The 21,753-nt window shown below is 40.6% G+C and overlaps 1 protein-coding gene across 3 annotated transcripts; it reads right to left on the bottom strand.

Annotated features, from left to right (window-relative positions):
• Nucleotides 1–5,258: 5,258 nt before the first annotated feature.
• On the bottom strand, nucleotides 5,259–20,471 carry pgap2 (post-GPI attachment to proteins 2). 3 transcript variants are annotated; one of them, XR_005992696.1, is made up of 7 exons: nucleotides 20,175–20,471; nucleotides 18,034–18,202; nucleotides 15,490–15,736; nucleotides 13,353–13,459; nucleotides 9,060–9,168; nucleotides 7,608–8,283; nucleotides 5,259–5,741 (listed from the first exon to the last, which is right to left on the bottom strand). XR_005992696.1 is itself a non-coding variant. In XM_041802194.1 (6 exons), exons 2-6 carry the CDS (start codon nucleotides 18,199–18,201, stop codon nucleotides 8,153–8,155), a joined length of 762 nt encoding a protein of 253 aa, XP_041658128.1. In that variant the 5' UTR covers nucleotide 18,202; nucleotides 20,175–20,471; the 3' UTR covers nucleotides 7,425–8,152. The 3 variants fall into 3 exon arrangements, 2 of the variants coding, with proteins under 2 accessions (XP_041658128.1, XP_041658129.1); XM_041802194.1 differs by lacking the exon at nucleotides 5,259–5,741 and having other exon boundaries at nucleotides 7,425–8,283; XM_041802195.1 differs by lacking the exons at nucleotides 5,259–5,741; nucleotides 18,034–18,202; nucleotides 20,175–20,471 and adding an exon at nucleotides 16,958–17,061 and having other exon boundaries at nucleotides 7,425–8,283.
• Nucleotides 20,472–21,753: the final 1,282 nt, after the last annotated feature.

Genomic DNA, 21,753 nt, shown 5'->3' with positions numbered 1-21,753 from the left:
CCGCCCTCTTCGGTTATTCTTACCACATTAGATAAAATCGTATGTTTCCTGGCTCCTTCCTAATAAAACAATTGAAAATACCTGTAATCTGACTAACTGTATAAATGTTTGATTGGTTAATCAATCTTTTTTTCAGTAAAAAAAGTGGCCACAATATAGCAATAAAATGCACACGAAAAACCAATATGTGGCCACGAAATACCAATTTGTGGCCAGGACATACCAATTTTTGGCCACAAAACACAAATTTGTGGTCGCGAAATACTAATTTGTGGTGGTATATAACAATTTGTGGCCATGAAACTAATTTGTGGCCATGAAATAAGTATGAGTGCATGAAATACCATTTTTTGGCCACGGAATACCAATTTGTGGCCACTTCACAATAATTGTGGCCAAGAAATACCATTATTTGGCCACAAAATACTAATTTGTGGTCACAAAATAACAATTTGTGGCCATGAAACTAATTTGTGGCCATGAAATAAGTATGTGTGCACGAAATACCAATTTGTGGCCACTTAATAATAATTTTTGGCCACAAAATACCAATTTGTGGCTGCGAAATAACAATTTGTGGCCAGGATATCAATTTGTGGCCATGAAATAAGTATAATGTTAGCAGGAAATACCATTTTTTGGCCACTAAATACTAATTTGTGGCCGCGGAATACTGATTTGTGGCCATGAAATAAGTATAATGTGCGCACAAAATACCAATTTGTGGCCACTAAATACTAATTTGTGGCCATGAAACTTATTTGTGGCCACGAAATAAGTATAACGTGCAAACGAAATACTGATTTGTGGCCACAAAATACCAATTTGTGGCCATGAAATACTAATTTGTGGCCAAGAAATACCAAGTTGTGGCCAAGAAGTACCAATTTTTGGCCACGAAACACTAATTTGTGGTCGCGACATACTAATTTGTGGTGGTTGAAATAACAATTTGTGGCCATGAAATAAGTATGAGTGCATGAAATACCATTTTAAGGCCACGAAATACTAATTAGTGGCCACTTCATAATTATTGTGGCCAAGAAATACCAATTTTTGGCCACAAAATACGAATTTGTGGTCTTAAAATAACAATTTGTGGCCATGAAATAAGTATGTGTGCATGAAATTTGTGGCCACAAAATAGCAATTTGTGGTCACTTAATAATTTTTGGCCACAAAATACTGATTTGTGGCTGCGTAATAACAATTTGTGGCCATGAAATAAGTATAATGTACGCAGATAATACCATTTTTTGGCCACCAAATACTAATTTGTGGCCGCGAAATACCAATTTGTGGCCACCAAATACTGATTTGCGGCTACGACGTGCACATGAAATACTAATTAATAATATTAATATCATTCCTGGACAGCTGGGTCAGTAAAATGAGCGCACCTTCTCTAAGGTAGAGACGATCTGTCCATCGTGTAGCTTTAGCCCCTCTACTGCCTCCACCTTAGACCTTAGAGAAGGTGCGCTTCATTTGCTTACCCAGCTGTCCAGGAATGATATTAATATCATAAATTAGTATTTATGTGCACGTTTTAGCTATATATATTTTTTAACCATGTCAGGTCTGGGGGTCAGTAGGTGTGGGAGCGTGTGTCAGTTCGCCACATCGACCTTGGTCCTGGACTGCTCAGTCCTCCTGAGGGCCATCCTCCAGGACCATGCCCCATCTCTCCAGGCATCCTCCCAACAGACCCCTCCCGTTCCTCGACGTCTGGACCAGCCCACCGCGTACGCGATGATCTGGATCAGGCCCAGTACAGTGCAGCTGCCGTTCCTGGAACATTCCCCCGCTCTCCTGATCATTGGAGACACGGTCTAACAACGATACCTGAAGACGTGCTGATGAGAAGTAGTCACAAAGGAGCCTGGTTGGCTCAGTGAACATCCAGACCTCATTAGAGTAGACTAAACCAGTCTTTCTCAGTGAATCCATCGCCCCGTGTTCTAGTCCAAGTCTGTGGTTGATCTCAGCCTCTCAGCAGATCGATGGATTACTCAGCTGAGGTAGGTGCACTGGTCTTCAGCTTCCACGCTCTCATCGTTCACAGATTCAATGGCAGCTTCCAAGGCATCCCCAAATACCTGGATCTTCAGCCGGGTTGTAACCCGGTGAAGTTTGAGAAATCTCATGGCGTTAATAACACCCTGGACACTGAGATCGTCCCAAAGTCTGACACTAAGGAGGAGACTCACATCCTTATTGTGGAAGGCTTTCTGCTTTACACCTACGAACCTTTGATCGACGTGCTGAACCAACGTTACTTTATTTCCATCCCGTATGAAGAATGTAAAAAGAGGAGGTGCTCTAGGAACTACACGGTGCCAGATCTACCCGGCCTGTTTGATGGCCACGTCTGGCCCGTGTATTTGAAACACAAGAACATTTCTTTCTGTGCTGTGAGAATTCACCGCATTAAAAAAATAAAGTAAAAGTTCAGCTGGTGTTAAAATCAAGCTAGATTAAGTCAGAAATCCGGGGTGCGCTGATCTTGTTGTAAAATAGTCTGCAGCCTGAAGTTTTACAAACACATCGATGTTTTCACAGGTTACCTAACGTAAGAAGTAGATTAATAACTAGTTACAGATGAGGATCAATCTAAGGCTTCATATTCAATAAACTTCAGCTTTAATTTAGCAATGACAGGAGCTTTACGGTGTCAAACATCTGATCAGATCACTGACACGCCTGAGCCAGGGCCCACAATCTGAGTGTCTGACATTCTGTCTGTGAGGATGAACGCCGACCATCCAAACTGAGTATCCAAACCGCGAGCCTTTAACTGTAGTATGGGGCCAGGATTAAGGTGAACATCCCTGTCGAGTAGCCGAAGGCCCGGGTCCCGACGTGGCTTCCTGGAGGAAGGAGGAGACTATAACCATGTAGCCATGTCCACAGAAATGAATCCGTCTGACGTCTGATGTAACATCGGGTTTTGAAGGCGATCAGGTCCTCCTTGTGGCTACAGGTGTTCACCAGGTGAAGCAGCAACGATAGACCGTCTTCGTGCTTATTTCCAGACGATTGTTTAGAAACAGTCTTTAGATTTTTGCTGAGCTGACAGTAACACTTGTCCAAATGGTAGATGAGGGAAAGTAAGAATGAAATAATAAGATAAACTGGAGAAGAGTGGAGCCTACCAAACCACTCAGTCCTGCATCTGTGCATCTGACCCAGCCAAGCGTGTTCAACAACAGAGTAAAACAGTCATTAACCCGTTTTTATTTCTGCTGATGATGTCAAACATGGATCTCAAATATAGAGCGAGCAGGACTGGAGCTGGTGGGCTGAACTTTAAAGATAGTGGAGGCCGTTCCTGTGACTTCTCTCTCTGCAGGGTTTCAGGATGTCGACTTTTCCTCCTCAGAGGCGACGAGTCACGTCCTCTTCCTGTCCCCGTCTCCTGCAGACTCTCTGTTAAAACACCAGAAGAGGAGTCCTGTCCAAAGTCAGGGTCCGCGTTAACACACACCTCTGCAGGGTTTCTTCTTCTTCACTTTGAATGTTTGCTTCATTTAAATATCTCCCTCTCAAACATTTCCTTCTTTTTCTAATCCTGTAACGACACAGATACACCATATGGACAAAAGTATTTGACCGTCTATCCATTCCACCAGCTGTAATAACACTGTATTCAGATCCACATGCCTTAATATAAAGTTTCCCTCTTTTCCAGCTCTAACAGCCTCCACTCTTCCTGGAAGCTTTCTCAACAATCTGGAGAGAATGTGTGTCCATTCACTCTGGTCAGGCTCTGATGTTGGACCAGAAGGCCTGGACCACAATCTCTGTTCCAGTTCATCCCAAAGGTGCTGGCTGAGGTTGAGATCAGGGCTCTAGTCTTTCTAGTCCTTCTCTGGTCTCTGGGCCACAGTCCTGCTGGATCAGAAAAGGGCCTTCCCCAGACTGTTGGAAGCTTAGCATTGCAGCAGACTTGGAGACTTCCCATGAGCCTTAGCAGTCGCTGACCACGCTCTGTGATTTTATGTGGTCTTCTGCTTCACAGCTGAGTTGCTGTTGTTCCTAAACTCTTCCACTCTCTAATAATATCACGGACAGCTGACTGAAATGGGAACAAAGATGCCATCATCACAGAACCACACTGGAAGTCTCTGAGCTCTTCAGAACAACCGTTTAGGACAGGCTTACTCAAACAAAGAGCCAAACTGGTGAAAAATACTGTTGCAAAGGCCACAATCGAAGTGGGTAAAAGGGGCAAAAACCGCTTGAAGTAGCATAGAAATAAGTTAATGGTGATAAAAATGGTCAAAAAGCAGCAAATATGGGTGAAAATGGGAGAAAAAAATGAATAAAGGGTCAGAAAGTAGCGAAGTGGGTGAGAAGTGCCAAAAGATAAGTTATAGGAGGCAAAAAATGGTCCAAAAGGGGAAAGACATGGCAAAACTGTTGTGGAAAGTGGCAAAAATGGGCAAAAAGCAGTCAACAAAAAAGGGCAAAAAAACTGGATTAAAGTGGCAAAAAATGGGCAAAAATAGGAAACAAGTGTTATTTAATGGCAAAAGGTAGCTTAAATGGGCGAAAAGTGGTGAACAAAGGTGAAAAAGGACACAATTAGATAAAAGTGGCAAAAAGTGGGGAAAAAGTGGCATAAAAAAGTAGCAAAAACTGGGATAAAAGTGGTATTTAATGGCAAAAGGTAGCTTAAATGGGGGAAAAGTGGCAAAAAGGGGATAAATGGGATAAAAGTGGAAAAAAATTGGAAAAGTGGCAAAAAATAGGAAACAAGTGGTAGTTAATGATAAAAGATAGCTTACAGTGGCGAAAAGTGGCAAAAAATTGTGAAACGGGCAAAAATTGGAAAAAAGTGGTAAAAAGAAGTAGCAAAAATGGGAATTAAGTAAGAAAAACGAGTGTTTAATGACAAAAAGGTAGCATAAATGGTGAAAAGTGGCAAAACAATGTGAAAAGGGCAAAAAAAAATCCCTTCCTAAGGTTTTCTGGGGGAAAAATATTAAAAAAGAGCCACAAATAGTCACAAAAGCCACATGTTGAGTATCACTGGTTTAGGATCCCAGATGTTTGAGGCTGCATGGACAGGTGAGGATTTTATACACCTGTGGGTCTGACTGGAACACCTGGATTCAGTCATTAACAGGTGTGGCCAAATACTTTTGTCCATGTAGTGAATAAACTCTCAGCATCATGTATTTAATGTTGTTTTTAACGTCTCAAGTAAAAAACAAACATGTAAGAATAATGGTAATAATTTTTATTTCCACGTGTTGAAGCAGCATCAAACATGTAAAAACACATTTCTGTTCATTCACTGGATCTGTGATTTTTTTACACGTTAAAACAGTAAAAGGCTGGGAAAAAGTGGCACAAATGTCCTTCAAGGCCACCATAGAAAAGATATCCTTTGCATTATAGAAATAAATATGAGCGTCCCTCCAACACCATCATCTGAACTTAACTGTGAGGAGAGATAAAGAGATTTAGATAAAGAGCTCAGCGCTGACGGCCCACAGTTCCAGCAGCTCTAGTTCCAGAAGTCCACTTCCTGTTCAAATCCTCCAATGACATGTCAGGAATTCTGTTTCTTCAGCTCCACGGCAGCGACACTTCAGGCCGTTCCGGCGTGATCTTTACAGCAACAGCTTCCTGCTGAAGCTTGGAGCTCCTTCAGAGTAGTCATAGGTGTCTTGGTGTCCTCTCTCACTAGTCTCCTTCTTGCACGCCCACTCAGTGTGTGAGGACGGTCTGATCTAGGCAGATTTACACATGTGACATATTCCTTCATTTCTTCATGATGGATTTAACTGAACTCTGGGGGATGTTCAGAGACTTGGAGATGTTTCTGTCTCCATCCTCTGACTTAGACTTTTCAATAACCTTTTCTCTGAGTGTTCTTTTGTCTTCATGGTGTAATGGTAGCCATTAATACTGATGAACCAGTGACTGGACCTTCCAGACTCAGGAGTCTTTATCACTGCACTCAGCTGATCCCCATTTCACTAACAGTGAGACTACTAGCACCAACTGTCTGGACCTCTGCTGATTAGCTCAGTCACTCTAAACGAGGTGAATATTTCTGCAGTCACTGATTTTACATGACAGATTTTTATTTCATTGACATTCCTCTGTAGAAATCTGTTTCCACTTTGACATTAAAGAGGGTTCATCAGTCTAAAAAGTCAAATTTTATTGAGTATAATCGATTTATAAAATAAATGAAAGGGTAAAACATTCATGGGTGAAAACTTTGTATAGGCTCTGAATATCAAAGTTTACATTATGGACTCTCAGCAGCCTGGCTCAGTAGCATTTCCAACACCTCTTAAGATGAAAACTGTGCAGATGTGGCGTCCTCACAGACAGCTCAGCCTCGTGGAGCTGCTGTCACATTTATTGACCTGAACAAAAGCCAATCTGTGAGTGTTTCCTGTCCTAATGCTGACATGTGGATCCAGTTTAGAGCTGGTGAGTAACCGTCACACGGCGCTGACAGATAATGAGCTGCAGCGTTCACAGACGTCACAGAGACACAAGATGGCGTTAGACTAAAGGTGAGTTTGGCTGTCTTGTGTTTCCATGGATAACCTCCATCCAGCCTCAGTGGTAGTGATGGGAACGTAGCCCTTCTTAGAAATCTGGATCCATCTCAGCCGACAGAGCTGGCCTTTCTTCTCCCAAACACTCTTTATTTGGCATTTTTATGTTTTTAAAGCAGCAACAAACATGGAATAAAGGAAGCTGGTACTTAAATGTGAGATGGCTCTCATTGTTTAGAACGGTGGTTCTCAACCTAGGGGTTGGGACCCCCTTGGGGGTCACGAGACACTGAAAGGGGGTCTCCAGATGCCCTAAAAAAACTAAGAAAATTTTTTATTCACAGCAATTACACTGTTGCCACTTAACACCAATTTTGTCATTTTTTTTTACCCCTTTCATATTTTTTTCCTACCAATTTAAACATTTTTACCATTTAACGCCTATTTTTGTCAGTTTAAAGTCTTTTCACCACTTTTTTTCTGCCTGTTTTGATCACTTCTAAACCAATTCTTGCCACTTAAGTTTAATGTTGCCTCAGTTGAACCATTACTGCTACTATTAAACCCTTTTTACCACCTTTTACACCCATTTTTTCCCATTTTAACCACATTTCACCATTTGATATGCCCATTATTGCTAGTTTAACCAATTTTTGACAATATCTGCCTAATTTTTCTTTCTCAATTAACCCTTGCCGGTTTAAATAAAATTTTTAATCATGTTTCACCAAATTTCCACCCACTTTTGCCAATTCAAAGCCATTTCAGCCATATTTTAATTCCTTTTTACCACTATTTATGCCCATTTTTGTCACTTTAACCCATTTTTGCCTTTTTGCCACTTCTAACCCATTTCTACCACCTTTTCCACCATTTTTTTTGCCATTATTACCCCACTGAACCATTTTTTAAAACCATTTTAATTTTTTGTAACAAAAGAGATTTACATTTTTAAGAAGGCTATTTACTACTTAAATGATTGAAAAAAGATTTTTGTTTCTTTGATAAGAGAGGTTATATTAGCAGGTTAATTTTGAAATATCACAGCTTAACTTTACTATGGACCGTGGTTTTGCTGACCTCCATTGGCCCCCAGTTTGGTTGGGTGCCAGAAATCTCCCCTTTTATCCCTCCTTATGGGCAGCCTTGATTATTCTTGAATGTTCCTGGCTGTTCAACCACCTTCAGGTCCAGTGGGGGTCCCTGGTCTCTGGCACCTTTATTTTGGAGGTCTCAGGCTGAAAAGGTTGAGAACCGCAGCTTTAGAAGAGTTGAAACATCACGACCAGTGTTAACGCTGTTAATAAAATATTTTTAAACATCATCCATGGCTGTTTCTGCACATAAAGATGACCTGGTTGAAACAGATCTGTGACAAATGTACGTTTAGAGGCTACAGTCTGGCTGCAGATCCCCACCGTCAGGCCCCTGGTGAAACTAGCACCATCACACACTAGTTCATGGTGATAATGGGCCACGTTTGGAATGATGGCGAGTTTAATCTCCGCTGCAGTGACGACTGCAGGCATCAGTTCTCTCACAGAGTCCATGACGCCTTCAGTAAAAACGTCCCCATGTCTCCTAGCGTCTTTATTGTTTCACCATTCTTTAAAAACGTCCACAGATCAGTATCTCTTGTCTTCAGGGGGCGTGGCCACCATCATCTCTTTGTTCCCAAAGTCCCAGAAGGCGGTCAGGTGGAAGGCCATGTTGGAGAGGACCACCATGTACTCAAAGAAGGCGAACAGCGTATAGACTGTGGGACAGAGAGGACAGACACGGAGTGAGGATGAAGACCTAGAGCCCGTCAGAGCAGGACGGCATCGCTCACAGGACCATAGAAATGAGCATGTAGATTCTGTTGTCAGGTGTGGCATGAGCATCTATGCAGACCTAACTGGGAGGTTTGTTTGATAAAATCGGAATTATGCTCTAACCGTTGATGACGTGAAAATACCATTTGCATAATAATTTGGAACGCAGTGTAGGAACTGTGAATATTGACTTCTCTTGGTGGTGAAGATTGGCCTATAAGCTGTAAACATGAGCTGTATTTACTAATAATTTATTGGGTTTGAGTAAAGAAATCCACTAAGATCTCGGTCCATCAGACTGAGGGACTTATGTAAGCTGAAGTCCTTTTCATTTTTCTTTCAGAAACTTTTTAGTGTTTTTGTAAGGATTGAAGTATTGAGGTAGTATATATATTTTTTAAATACACTACCACATGTTTTAATATTACAAGGGAATTACTGACACTATGGCTGATTTTGACTCTAAAATCATACTGGTTATAAATGATTTCATGACTTACTAACAAGGATGACTGTAGTGATCCTCTATCAGGTTATGCTGCCCCCTATAGGAGGTCACAGTGCACTACAGAGCTAAGTAGACAACCACTAAACCAGCTGACCCTCTGACCCTAATACTGGGACATTTTGAGCCTTTTCCCACGATGGCCCCGACACCGCCATGAGGCTCAGGCAGCCTCTACGTGTATGTATGGGGGGAGAGGACGTCGGCACTCACCTCCCTCCTCGCAGTACTTGTTGTGGCGTCTGAAGAAGTACGCTGCCACAGCACAACAGCTGATGTTGAACAGGAAGATACGCAGCTTCCAGTGATATGATGTCACTTCCTGTGACAGAAAGAAAGTTTAAAGTTACAAGTAAACCGCCAGCTCAAAGCTAACTCCGCCCACTTCAGGCTAGGGCTGGGCAATTAACCACAAATAAGATTAAATCGCAGTATAGCCTGCTGCAATTTACAAATCGCAGAAATGGCGATATTTCTTTAACTTAAAATGTGTCAAAATAGCAGTTCAATACATTCATTTTTACAGCAGCAGCAGAGATTTTATGCACATTATAAAACATGCAAGGGTCCTTTTTTTAAATAATGGTTTACAAAAATCCTCCTCTTTGTGTTTCATGTATGTATGTTTTGTTTTAGTCAAAATGAGTGACATAAAAATGATAATCCCCTTTAATAAAGTAACTGGTATCAAATTTGCTATATGAACAAAAATAACTAGCTCATTCTATTCTAGGAGCGCGCAAGTTAGCTTCACCTCCTCCACCCGGGCCTCCTCCTTTATAGACTAAAGCTTCACCTCCTCCACCCCAGCCTCCTCCTTTATAGACTAAAGCTTCACCTCCTCCACCCCAGCCTCCTGCTTTACAGACTAAAGCTTTACCTCCTCCACCCCAGCCTCCTCCTTTATAGACTAAAGCTTTACCTCCTCCACCCCAGCCTCCTCCTTTATAGACTAAGCTTTACCTCCTCCACCCCAGCCTCCTCCTTTATAGACTAAAGCTTCACCTACTCCACCCCAGCCTCCTCCTTTACAGACTAAAGCTTTACCTCCTCCACCCCAGCCTCCTCCTTTATAGACTAAAGCTCCACCTCCTCCACCCCAGCCTCCTCCTTTATAGACTAAAGCTTTACCTCCTCCACCCCAGCCTCCTCCTTTATAGACTAAAGCTTCACCTCCTCCACCCCAGCCTCCTCCTTTATAGACTAAAGCTCCACCTCCTCCACCCCAGCCTCCTCCTTTATAGACTAAAGCTTCACCTCCTCCACCCCAGCCTCCTCCTTTATAGACTAGAGCTTTACCTCCTCCACCCCAGCCTCCTGCTTTATAGACTAAAGCTCCACCTCCTCCACCCCAGCCTCCTCCTTTATAGACTAAAGCTTCACCTCCTCCATCCCAGCCTCCTCCTTTACAGACTAAAGCTCCACCTCCTCCACCCCAGCCTCCTCCTTTATAGACTAGAGCTTTACCTCCTCCACCCCAGCCTCCTGCTTTATAGACTAAAGCTCCACCTCCTCCACCCCAGCCTCCTCCTTTATAGACTAAAGCTTCACCTCCTCTATCCCAGCCTCCTCCTTTACAGACTAAAGCTCCACCTCCTCCACCCCAGCCTAGCACTACCTGTTTGGGCTGTTTGCTCCAACACCGGCGTTACTAAAGCCAGATCTATCAGAGCCAAGGCAGTGCAGGTGGAAGAGAGGATGAAAGTGGTATCTGAAAGGATGGGAGTGGTCTCTGAATGGATGGGAGTGGTCTCTGACGGGATGGGAGTGGTCTCTGAATGGATGGGAGTGGTCTCTGACGGGATGGGAGTGGTCTCTGAATAGATGGGAGTGGTCTCTGAATAGATGGGAGTGGTCTCTGAATGGATGGGAGTGGTCTCTGACGGGATGGGAGTGGTCTCTGAATGGATGGGAGTGGTCTCTGAATAGATGGGAGTGGTCTCTGAATGGATGGGAGTGGTCTCTGAATGGTAAAGTTGGTCAGAGGCAGTAACGTTGTACCCTTGGTAGTGATCTGGAACAGCTCCCTGTGGTTAAAATCCCATTGTTGTAAAGAGTAGTGATCATAGCTGATGGATGTAGAAATGTTCTGATGATGACTTTAAAATCTCTCATGAAAAGCAAAGACATTAAAAAAGGTAAAATATAAAACACTCAGAATATTTCACTTTATAGGACTATAAAGGAAACATATTTTATCTTTAAGCAGTACTGAAATGTTTTTGTGTTTGGTGTCACTTTGACCCGGTCTTTTCTGTATTTGCATACTGGCTAGAATGAGTTAGAATGAATTTAAATAATTAAGATCCAACTTCATGCTTTTCCAGCTCTTTTTATAGCTTTTTGATAACAGTGATGATGATGATGATATGACGCAGTAACATTTCCTTCTTTGACGTGCAGTACAGACCTTTCAACAGCAGGGGGCGCTGAAGCCACAGACAACACAAAACAAGCCTGTGAGTCCGGGCTCATTCAGAGAAACTCAAAGAGTCATGACGGTTTTTACATTCTTCATGCATTATTTGTCTCTGACAGATTTTATTTATGAAAAGAAACGTTCAGAATTTTAAATCCTAAGGCCATCAAAGTTCCAAAGGTTCTTTAAAAGATCATTTTTGGTCTTTTTAAGCCTTTATTTAACAGAGGAGGAGAGAAGACAGAGTCTGTGGATCCGTTTGAATAGTCCTTTTGGCTTTAGGAAGGTTCCTAACTGAGTGAAACGACTCAGGAGTATTTTAGTGTCGGCCATGATAAAGACTGTTCTAATTCTCTAACTGATGAGGAAAGGTGCTTCATTACTTCCTTTATTATCTCCTTTAGCCTAGGAGATACTGACCATCCTTCAGCAAAGGAGAGTAGAGTCTGGGTCAGCGTTACTCAACCCTGCTCATGTTGTTGAAAAATACCTTTGCAAGAGCCACAATCTAGGTGGTGAAAAGTGGCAAAAACGTGGTAAAAAATGAGAGAAAAGTGACTAAAATGGGCAAAAAGCAGTCAAGAGTGGCAAAAAAAAAGGAAACGTGGTATTTAATGGCAAAAGGGAACTTAAATTGGCAAAAAATGGTGAAAAGGGGCAAAAATGGGCTAATTGTGGCTAAAATGGCTAAAAAAAAAAGAGGAAACAAGTGTTATTTAATGGCAAAAGATAGCTTAAATGGGCAAAAAGTTGTGAAAAAAATGACGAAAAGGGGCAAAAATGGGACAAAAGGGCAAAAAGAAGAGGCAAAAATGGGCAAAAAAATGGGAAAAAGGGGGACTGAATGGCAAAGGGTAGCCTAAATGGGTGAAAAGTGGCAAAAACATGGTGAAAAAGGGCAAAAATGGGAAAAGGTGGCAAAAATAAGTGGTAAAAATGTGTGAAACAGTAGGGGAAAACATGTTTTTAATTGCAAATTTAGCTTAAATGGGTGAAAAGGGGCAAAAACACAGATAGAAAGGGTAAAAATGGACAAAAAGTGGCAAAAAAAGAGTCAAAAATTTGCAAAAAAAGGGGTACTTACTGGCAAAGGTAACTTAATTGGTTGAGAAGTGGCACAAAATGGTGAAAAAGGGCAAAAGTGGGATGAATGTAAAATGGGACAATTGTGTTTGACAATCAAAGCCTTCTGTATGAGTCTGGGAAACACACTGATTAATGTGAATAACTTCTGAGGTCAAAGTTTCCCCTTTTTAAGGTTTTCTGGGGTAATAATATTCCAAATTAAGACATAAAAGAGCCACAAATCATCACAAAAGAGCCACATGAGGCTCCAGAGCCACAGGTTGTGTATCACTGGTCTGGACGTCAGGTACATGGGGAGGGACCTTAAATTCTGTAAGCTAGGGCTGGACAATTAATCACAAATGAGATCAAATCGCAATACGGCCCACAGAAAGTGCAGTATTTCCTTAGGCTCTACTAATTATAGGAACATTCAAGAGTCTTCTTAAAATAGTTTAGAAAAACTCCTACTTTTCCTGTTCATGTTTTTCTTCATCAGAATGAGAAAAACATAAAAAATAATCACTCCTCCAGCATAACAATTCATATCAAATTTGCTGTGTTTTTCCAAATTGTTCACCCCTAGTTTAACTTACATATTCTGTGCTGATTATAATATAGTTATATTACTTGTGTTTGGAATGTGAGAAAAAGAGCGCAGAGGAAGTCTGCTGGCGGTGCGTCTCTTCACTAAGTCCATTCATTGAGCGGTGCTGTCTTCTGTTCTAACTGAAGCTTCCTAAGCCCTTGTTTTAGCGCATTTCTTCAGTCGCCTCCTGCTGATCTTCTCCTACACTTGTATTTGATGAAGATTTTTGCGATGTGCATCATCATCAACGAGCCCGTCACACACAGATCCCATTGTGAAATAATAATACAGTCGATATTATCAGCCAATATATCAGTTATAAATCTGTGCAGGCATCCAGATTAGTTTGATTTTTACTAGAATGATCAAATTTTAAAAGTGAAACTGTGACAAAGCCTCCTCCAAACAGACACAGAGACGGTGATCTGTTTACCTCTGGGTTGATGTAGTGTCTCTTGATCACCTGCCACAGTCTGCAGGTAATGAGCATGTGCAGCAGCGAGCTAGCGATGAACACGATAAAGGCGTTTTTGTGAACACCTGCGGACACAGAGAGCTCGTTAACCAATCAGGAAGTAAACACATTTAACTCGTTACAAAGAATTTATATCAAAAATAATTCAGAAGATCTAAAATCTAATTAAAGGACCAGTTCTACATTTATCTAACTCTTCTTCTTCACTCGGAGGTAAACCATCAGATCGTTTCCTTCTCATGTCTGCGAGTTCTACATAAAAATTTAACAGGGACACAGCAGAAGATTTTATTCAACACTCCTGTTTCTGTGATTTCCTCCACTGAAGACGGCTGGGTTTCAGAAGCTTTAACCTCCTGAGACCTGAGCTTTAGCTTGGAATGCATTTTTAGCTTCTCCCACTTATTGGGATAATTTGGACGTGATAAGTTTAAAAGCTTAGTCTTGTACTGTATTTGACAGGAATTAATTTTGACCAAAAATAAAACACAATATCAATACAAATTCCCTTCAATTTCAAAGAAACTACCTAAAAATGACTTCAAAATTCATTTATTTATTTTTAAAGTTTCCCATAAAAGACACCCTAAATTTTCTTCAGATATTCCTCAAATGGTTCAATAAAACTTTATCATAAAGCTTAAATTTTAATGATGATGCTTCGAAAATTTCACTTGAATTACTGAAAAATTTCAAAACAAGAAAAAAATATCCCCAAAATGTCAACGTAAATTTTCCAAAATGAACAAATATATTCCCCATGATTCCATAAAAAAGGATGGAAAATTAAAATACCCTGAAAATTCCATTATATTCTAGAAATTTTAAACATGCTTCTCAATCCTCAATTTTCCCAAATTAAAAAATAAATTTCTCAAGTTTCCACGAGTATACCTAAAAATGAACATTGCCCAAGTCAACACAAAAATGACTTATATTTTCAAAAACAATCCTACAGTGGCATATTGCATTCACTTGAACATAAAAAAATTCTTCTGTTTTTACAACATAACTACCTCATAAAAACAGAAATTTATTTATTTTGATTTTCCTGTTTTTATGAATTTCCTGTTTTTACAAGATAGTATCTCATAAATACAGGAAATCAAAAATAAATTTAAAAAAATCCCATTTCTGAGATGGTTATGTCCTGAAAACACGAGTTTTTTTTTTTTTTCAATTTTAAAGTGAACGCAATACACCACCGTACAATCCCCCAAAGATTAAAAAAATCTATTTTTTAATACAAATACTCACTCAATTTCACTGCAAACTCACTTCAAATGAAGTTTTCAAAAAATGCAAAAAAAGATCCCAAATTTTTCATCAATATTCTTGAAAATTTTTAAGATATATTCCTAAAATATCTATGAAAATTCCTGATATTTCCATAGCAAATTCTCCCAGTATTTCAAGAAAATGTCTTATACTTGAGTGGACAGTCCAGACAATCTTCTCCAAAATTCTAAAGTGGAAATATTGTTGTTGGCAAGCCAGAATGTAATGTCCTCATATGTGCATGAAGGGTCTTAGGAGGTTAACGCCCAGTCTTTCTTGAGGGAAACATTAGGTCTGTGGTCTGCATGCTTGTATCTGCTGTATTGATTATTGGCCATAGAAAGTTAAAAACAGATCATTATTTCATCTTAAATAAAAAAATACTAGGGGTGCACCGATTGCAATTTTCTGGCCGATCACGGATCTTTAAAAAGCCTGAACTGCTGATTCCGGTTTTGGCCAATACCGATTTTTTTTTTTTTATAACTGACAGCATACACCTTCAATGTTCCAGTCTTATTTTATTGAAAAACACTGAACAATACCCATGAAACAATGCAAACTTGTTGTTTTAACTGCATATGAGGTAGCTCTCTCAAATATAAATGAAAAGTTTAGAGCATTGCTGTCCAAACTACTAAATTATATTAGTTCCCTTAGTCTTTTCTTTTTCACATTTTAGTAGATAGAGGTAGATATGAAACCGATCTTATCCACCGATCTTATCTAAGTATCGGCCGATCCCCCAAAATTAAGGAAATCGGCGCCGATTCCGATTTTGGCCGATCGATCGGTGCACCCCTAAAAAAATGCTCACTATAAGTCTCGGTGGATGCCACGGATGTGAGCAGCAGCAGGCCGGAGTTTTCTGCCAGGCTGCAGAGGAGTGTCAGACCGGTCAGCAGACGCTCCGGCAGCTTCTCGAAGCGGCGGCGGTAGAAGCTGAAGTAGGTGAAGGTAATAAGGTAGCGTGGCGCCGAGTGCAGGCCTATACAGCAGCGCCAGATGTAACGCTCGGGCACCTGGCTGATGGCGGCGCTGATGGACGGGAGGTAGTTTGATACCTGGTGAAAAAGGACAGAGAAATCAACACTTAGGTTTTCCTTTCCTCACGTCTGATCCTATCGGCGGTCGTCTGATAGGGATGAAAATATGATGAAAATGTCAAACTATTTTACAGGAGGAAGACTGCACGATAACACCCTGAGAAACTGATATCTAACAGTTAAAAACTCCACTTTGTGACACCTATGACTACTCTGAAGGAGCTCCAAGCTTCAGCAGCTGAGATGGAGAGACTCTGCAGACAACAACTGTTGGCCGGGTTCTTCACCAGTCAGAGCTTTATGGGAGAGTGGCAAAGAGAAAGACACTGTTGAAGAAAACTCAGATTCAATCTGGACTAGAGTTCACCAGAAGGACTGTGGGAGACTCCATGGTCAAGAGGAAGAAAGTTCTTTGGTCTGATGAGACCAGAATGGAGCTTTGAGACCATCAGACAAGACGCCAAACACTGACATCACCACAAACACACTAGGGCTGTCAGTAGCCTTCAAAAAGCTGAAAATAACCTAATAATAGATGATTTTGGCCTAAAAGTAGCTGAAAATTGCATTCAATGGCTGAAAAAGCATAGTAATAACTGAAAAAAGCTATATTTTAAAAATTATTAAATTTAGAAATGAGAAAAGTTATAGCAGTCGAATGATGAAGAAACTGAAATTTTTAAAGTTTAAACGTGTCGATACGAAAATGGAGGAGATAGCCGGCACGGAAGAAGAAGAATAAACAAAATGGCCGATGCGAATATCAATAGTGTGGATGCTCAGCATCCCCACTAATAATGAGCTAAAAGCAAAAGTAGTAATGTTAACTTTTATGTACTTTTTTAGTGCAAACACAGCCACCTGCACCATTTAGAGGCCTTTAACGGGTATTTTGGTACTGATGGTCATCTTTAAAACGAACAAACGGGTTAGAAATTAAATGTCAAACAAAAATAAACCAAACTGAGCCGCTTACAGCGGTGATGACATCACATTTATAATGAAAAAAACATTTACAAATATTGGTACTATCTTGTCCCTACATGTTTTTACCGAAAAACACGAGGTGATCCACGTCTTCTGAATCAAGAACAGAGCGTTTTTGTTCACTATCGTCCCAGCCGTGGAGAAAACTCTCCGCCCTGACAGAGGTGCCCTAACGGAGGTAATGGCGGGCCAGCTGGGACAGGAGGGGATACTGGACCAGAACATTTTCCACCACGACAGCGGGTTACTTACTGTCGGTGGGCGTCGCGGTTTTACTCTCATACATCAGCAAGCCTCACTCGCCAAACCACCGCCAGCATGTGCAAATCCTTGGCAATAAACATCCCCGATGGAGGCCACTGTGGCGCCTCTGTGTGTGAAAACATTATTGTTCATCATGTCACGTGACGAAACATTTGGTTCTTACACCTACATATGGGTGAAGAAGAGGCCAAGGAGAGACAGAAGAATGATTACAAACAGCAAAAATATTTTTAAAAATACGTTCGAATAGCAACTTCAGCTTTCAAATATTAATGTTCTTAAATATTCTAATTATATCTGAACCACGAAATTCATTCCAACAGCCTTAAAACACACCATCCCCACTGTGGAGCACGGTGGTGGCAGCATCATCCTGTGGGGATGCTTCTCATCTTAAAAACTAGGGATGCACGATATTGGATTTAACCGATATTCTATACCGATATTTAAATATGTTTTACATAACTAAAACTTCAGTCCTTTGAACGCAATTTAAGGTTTGAGTATGAAAAAAACACACTTTCAAGTTTAAAGAATGAGGAGGAATAAAAACAAAGATATCAACTTACATAGGTCTGTTTGTTCAGCCTTAAACTCCACTAATCTATGAGTATATATTTGGACAAATTTTACAGTCGATATGTGCTGATATTCACGGCCAAAATACCAGATGTACATATCAGCAGAAATTTTGATATCTGCCGATACCGATATCAGGCTGATAATATCGTGCATCCCTAATAAAAACGAGATAGTCTTGGTCACACTGTTATTGGGCCACATGCTGTGTTACACTCATTTTGTCTGTTTTTACCATAAGGTATATGTTTTAGTGTTTGTTGTCAAGTATTTCCTGTTTCATCAATTGTTATACATATCATTATTTACATTTATTTATTACTTTATTTTTTATTTTTCTTGTTTATGTAAAATGGCTCTGGACTGTATTTAGACACATGTAAAACATATGAAAAAAAAGTATTTTTGTGGTAAAAATCCTTTTTGATTTCATTCAAAACCAATTCTTATTGGATTCAGGTTTTCCCGTTCCCCTGCTGACTTACTCTGCAGTGTGTGAACGTCGACTCCTCGGGGTGATACACCAGTGAGATGAAGACGCAGGCGATGAAGCCGGTCAAAGCGAGCAGCAGCGCCAAGAGGACAAGGTAGGGGAATGGCACCCGGATCAGAGGCCGGTCCCGGTCCAGACTGCTGTACGGGCCCTGGAGCATCCTGAACGAACCCCACAGAGCGGAGAGTTACACAGGGCCGTGATTACATGATACCACCAGGAATCAGCCTAATTCATGGAAACTACTTTGGGAATCACAGGACAGATATCTCCAACACAGAACTCCAGCTGTCAGAATATCCGTACTCTGATACTCTCAGTAAACCTAAATCTGTTAATTCAATGATCAGTAGTATCAGAAAGCATTAAAGAATACAACAACTTCAGTCATTTTTCTAACACAAAGGGAAGGAGCACTGTCTAAATTGCACAAATACATCAATAGCCTGTGTTTGGGAGTTTGCCTGCAATAAACAGTACCTAAATAAAATAAGCAGCATAAATACTCCTCCTTCTAGTCAGTCTTTAGTAGAGTCTCCTCTGTCTGCAGTCTCAGTCTCTCTGAGTCTGTGCGGATAGGTCTCAGTCTCTCTGAGTCTGTGTGGATAGGTCTCAGTCTCTCTGAGTCTGTGTGGATAGGTCTCAGTCTCTCTGAGTCTGTGTGGATAGGTCTCAGTCTCTCTGAGTCTGTGTGGATAGGTCTCAGTCTCTCTGAGTCTGTGTGGATCTCAGTCTCTCTGAGTCTGTGTGGATAGGTCTCAGTCTCTCTGAGTCTGTGTGGATAGGTCTCAGTCAGGGTCAAACATCTGGACTCTGGAATTTTACTCCATTCTTCAACAGTGTCTTTCTCTTTGCCACTCTCCCATAAAGCTCTGACTGGTGAAGAACCCGGCCAACAGTTGTTGTCTGCAGAGTCTCTCCATCTCAGCTGCTGAGGCTTGGAGCTCCTTCAGAGTAGTCATAGGTGTCTTGGTGTCCTCTCTCACTAGTCTCCTTCTTGCACGCCCACTCAGTCTGTGAGGACGGTCTGATCTAGGCAGATTTACACATGTGACATGTTCCTTTATGTCTTCAGGATGGATTTAACTGAACTCTGGGGGATGTTCAGAGAGTCTGAAATGATTCTGTCTCCATACCCCGACTTAGACTTTTCAATAACCTTTTCTCTGAGTGTTCTTTTATGTTCATGGTGTAATGGTAGCCAGGAATACTGATGAACCAGTGACTGGACCTTCCAGACTCAGGTGTTGTTTGACTACAATCACTAAGACACATTCACTGCACTCAGGAGATCCCAATTTCTTTTACTGTGAGACTACTAGCACCAACTGTCTGGACCTCTGTTGGATTAGCTCAGTCACTTTAAATGGGGTGAATATTTCTGCAGCCACTTATAAAAATTTTTTGAGTCAAAACAGCCAAATTATATTGACCATGACTGATTTATAAAATCAATACAAGGGTAAAACATATGAGGGGGTTAATAATTTTCATAAGAACCGTATGTTATAAAAACAAAACAAAACAAAAAAAAAAACAAAACAAAACAAAACAAGAAACTTACTGTCCCTGGCTTTTATTTGTTTGAGACAATCTAATGTAGTAGTAGTCCCCCTATCTCTTTCTAAAACAGAAATATATCTGATAAATCTGATAAAATCTCAGTCCTACATTGAGTAAACTTCAGAGAATTATTTTTTACTTTTTCATTAGTATATTTACAGGCTAGTTTTATATTTTAACTTTAATAAACGTTAATCTCAGTAACTGTACAGTGCCATATTGTTGTCCTCTTTGCTCCCTTGGTCATTAAAACAGATATTACCGGATATAAGGAGTCTAGTACTACCAACACCTACCAGCTCTACAGTATCTACTATCACCTACCTCCTTTGGTGTAGCATTGTGCTGAACTGTGGAGAATATAAACAGACTCTGGAATCATCCAAAGGACACATTTACATCCTAAACAGAGCGGGTTAATTCAGGACATCCTCAGTAATAAACTGAGTTTTAAGTCTTTGGTTTATTTACATTCACTGGTGGAGATCTCACTCGTCGTTACGGTCCAGGCTGACCAAACAGTTCGCTTTAAAAACCTCTTATCTACCTGACAGTACCGCAAACACTCACCTTTACACCTCTCCCGGCTTAATGGACCTCGGACTGGGCGTCACGTCCATCCAACCCCCCTCGGAGTGTGTTCAGTCCTGGAGCTAATCCTGTTAGCTCAGGTTAGCACAGCATATCAGTAAGCTAGCGTTAGCTACGAACCTCAGGCCGCTACAGTGCTAATTATCATTTTACACCTAAAACACGGTTTCTACGTTTGATTTTTAACTCACTCGATGCCGTTTAGTGTCACTGATATACTTTATGTTGAGTTTAACGGTTGGTATGTCAGGTATCTAGCATACAGGAAGGTGGACAAGTATCAGGATACACGTAGATACCGCATCCGGGTTTCTGAGATCCGTCTGTGTGGCCGCCATCTTGGAGAGGGGTAGCAGCAGCTGATAACTGGCAGGAATATTCTGCTCTTGTAAAAGTACATTTACTTTGATCAGAATTTTCTTAACTAGGTGTAAAATCACTGGTATGTTAAAATACTCAACTAAAGTGGTAATTTAAAGGGACATTTCAGTATTTTTAAAGTTGGGTCACATTACTTGGCAATAATAGTGGCATTAGCCAACACCAGTGAGTGTTGCCTCTTTCAGAAGGACTTGATGGTCATACTGGCTGGGAAGATGTGGGGCTCACTTTTGGGCACGGTGATTGAAACAACGCCATTCTGGTTTACTTTTCCATCACTAGTTTGTTCATGCCAGGCTACGCCGTAGCGCACCCTGCTGGTCCTGCTGCTGAGCAGAGTCCACCTCCAAATGTGCTGTCATAATTATGACAAACAAATTACAAGAACAAGCTGTAATTTTGATTTTTTCACTAATGTTTTTTTTACCCTTATCTCATAAATTTGACCTCTACCTTCATAATTGAAACTTTTTTTCCTAATAACTTTTACTTATCTCATAATCATTCGTTTTGTTCTCATAGTTATGGCTTTAATTTGTCTTTTTCTCTCATAGATTTGACTTAATTTTGACTTCTATGTTCATAATTATGATGTTTTATTACGTAAGTATGACTTTTGAGCTCATAAATAAAAAAAAAACTCATAAAAAACTTTTTTTAACTTCCATATGCTGGCGTTATATCCCCGCTGGTTTCCAAAATAGTCTGGAGTTGCTCCTTCTGTCTAATATCTATTCTTGCTAAAGTCATTGTACAGATACTTTGTTGTTAAACTGTTTAGAATATTACACTTTCAACAGCTGGACCTCTTTTTTTTCCAATTCTAATAGTAATTTAGAATTTCATGTCATGTGATGAATTATTTCAGTGCTGTATTAATGATTCCATCCAAAGTTATGCACAGTGCTACAGGTCATGGAGTTACTGCATGGCTCATTTCTGTTACTAGAACTCTTATGAACACACAAATTAAACTTTGCATAGCTAATGTCACAGTTCAGCTCCAGAAATGTTCTAATATAACAGGGATCATCAAGTACGTCTGCACAAGGGGACGGATTCAGTCCTGACAGAGACTCTGGGGGCTGGACTTTCAAATAAACAAAAATTAGTTCAACATTTTGGTCTGGTGAACATATTATATATATTAACACTATTATTGCATTCTTTCCAGAAC

This window comes from Cheilinus undulatus, linkage group 12 (genome assembly GCF_018320785.1).
Source record: "Cheilinus undulatus linkage group 12, ASM1832078v1, whole genome shotgun sequence".
In the NCBI taxonomy this organism is placed as follows: Eukaryota; Metazoa; Chordata; class Actinopteri; order Labriformes; family Labridae; genus Cheilinus; species Cheilinus undulatus.
This window is presented reverse-complemented; position numbering and strand designations above follow the sequence as displayed.

Excerpts from the sequence above, each read along its gene's own strand:
- pgap2 (XM_041802194.1), bottom strand. The coding sequence starts at position 18,201 with ATGCTCCAGGGCCCGTACAGCAGTCTGGACCGGGACCGGCCTCTGATC. Across the intron at positions 13,460-15,489 it reads GGCATCCACCGAGACTTATA|GTGTTCACAAAAACGCCTTT; the intron begins GTGAGCATTTTT and ends CTGTGTCCGCAG. Across the intron at positions 8,284-9,059 it reads CAAGTACTGCGAGGAGGGAG|TCTATACGCTGTTCGCCTTC; the intron begins GTGAGTGCCGAC and ends TCTGTCCCACAG.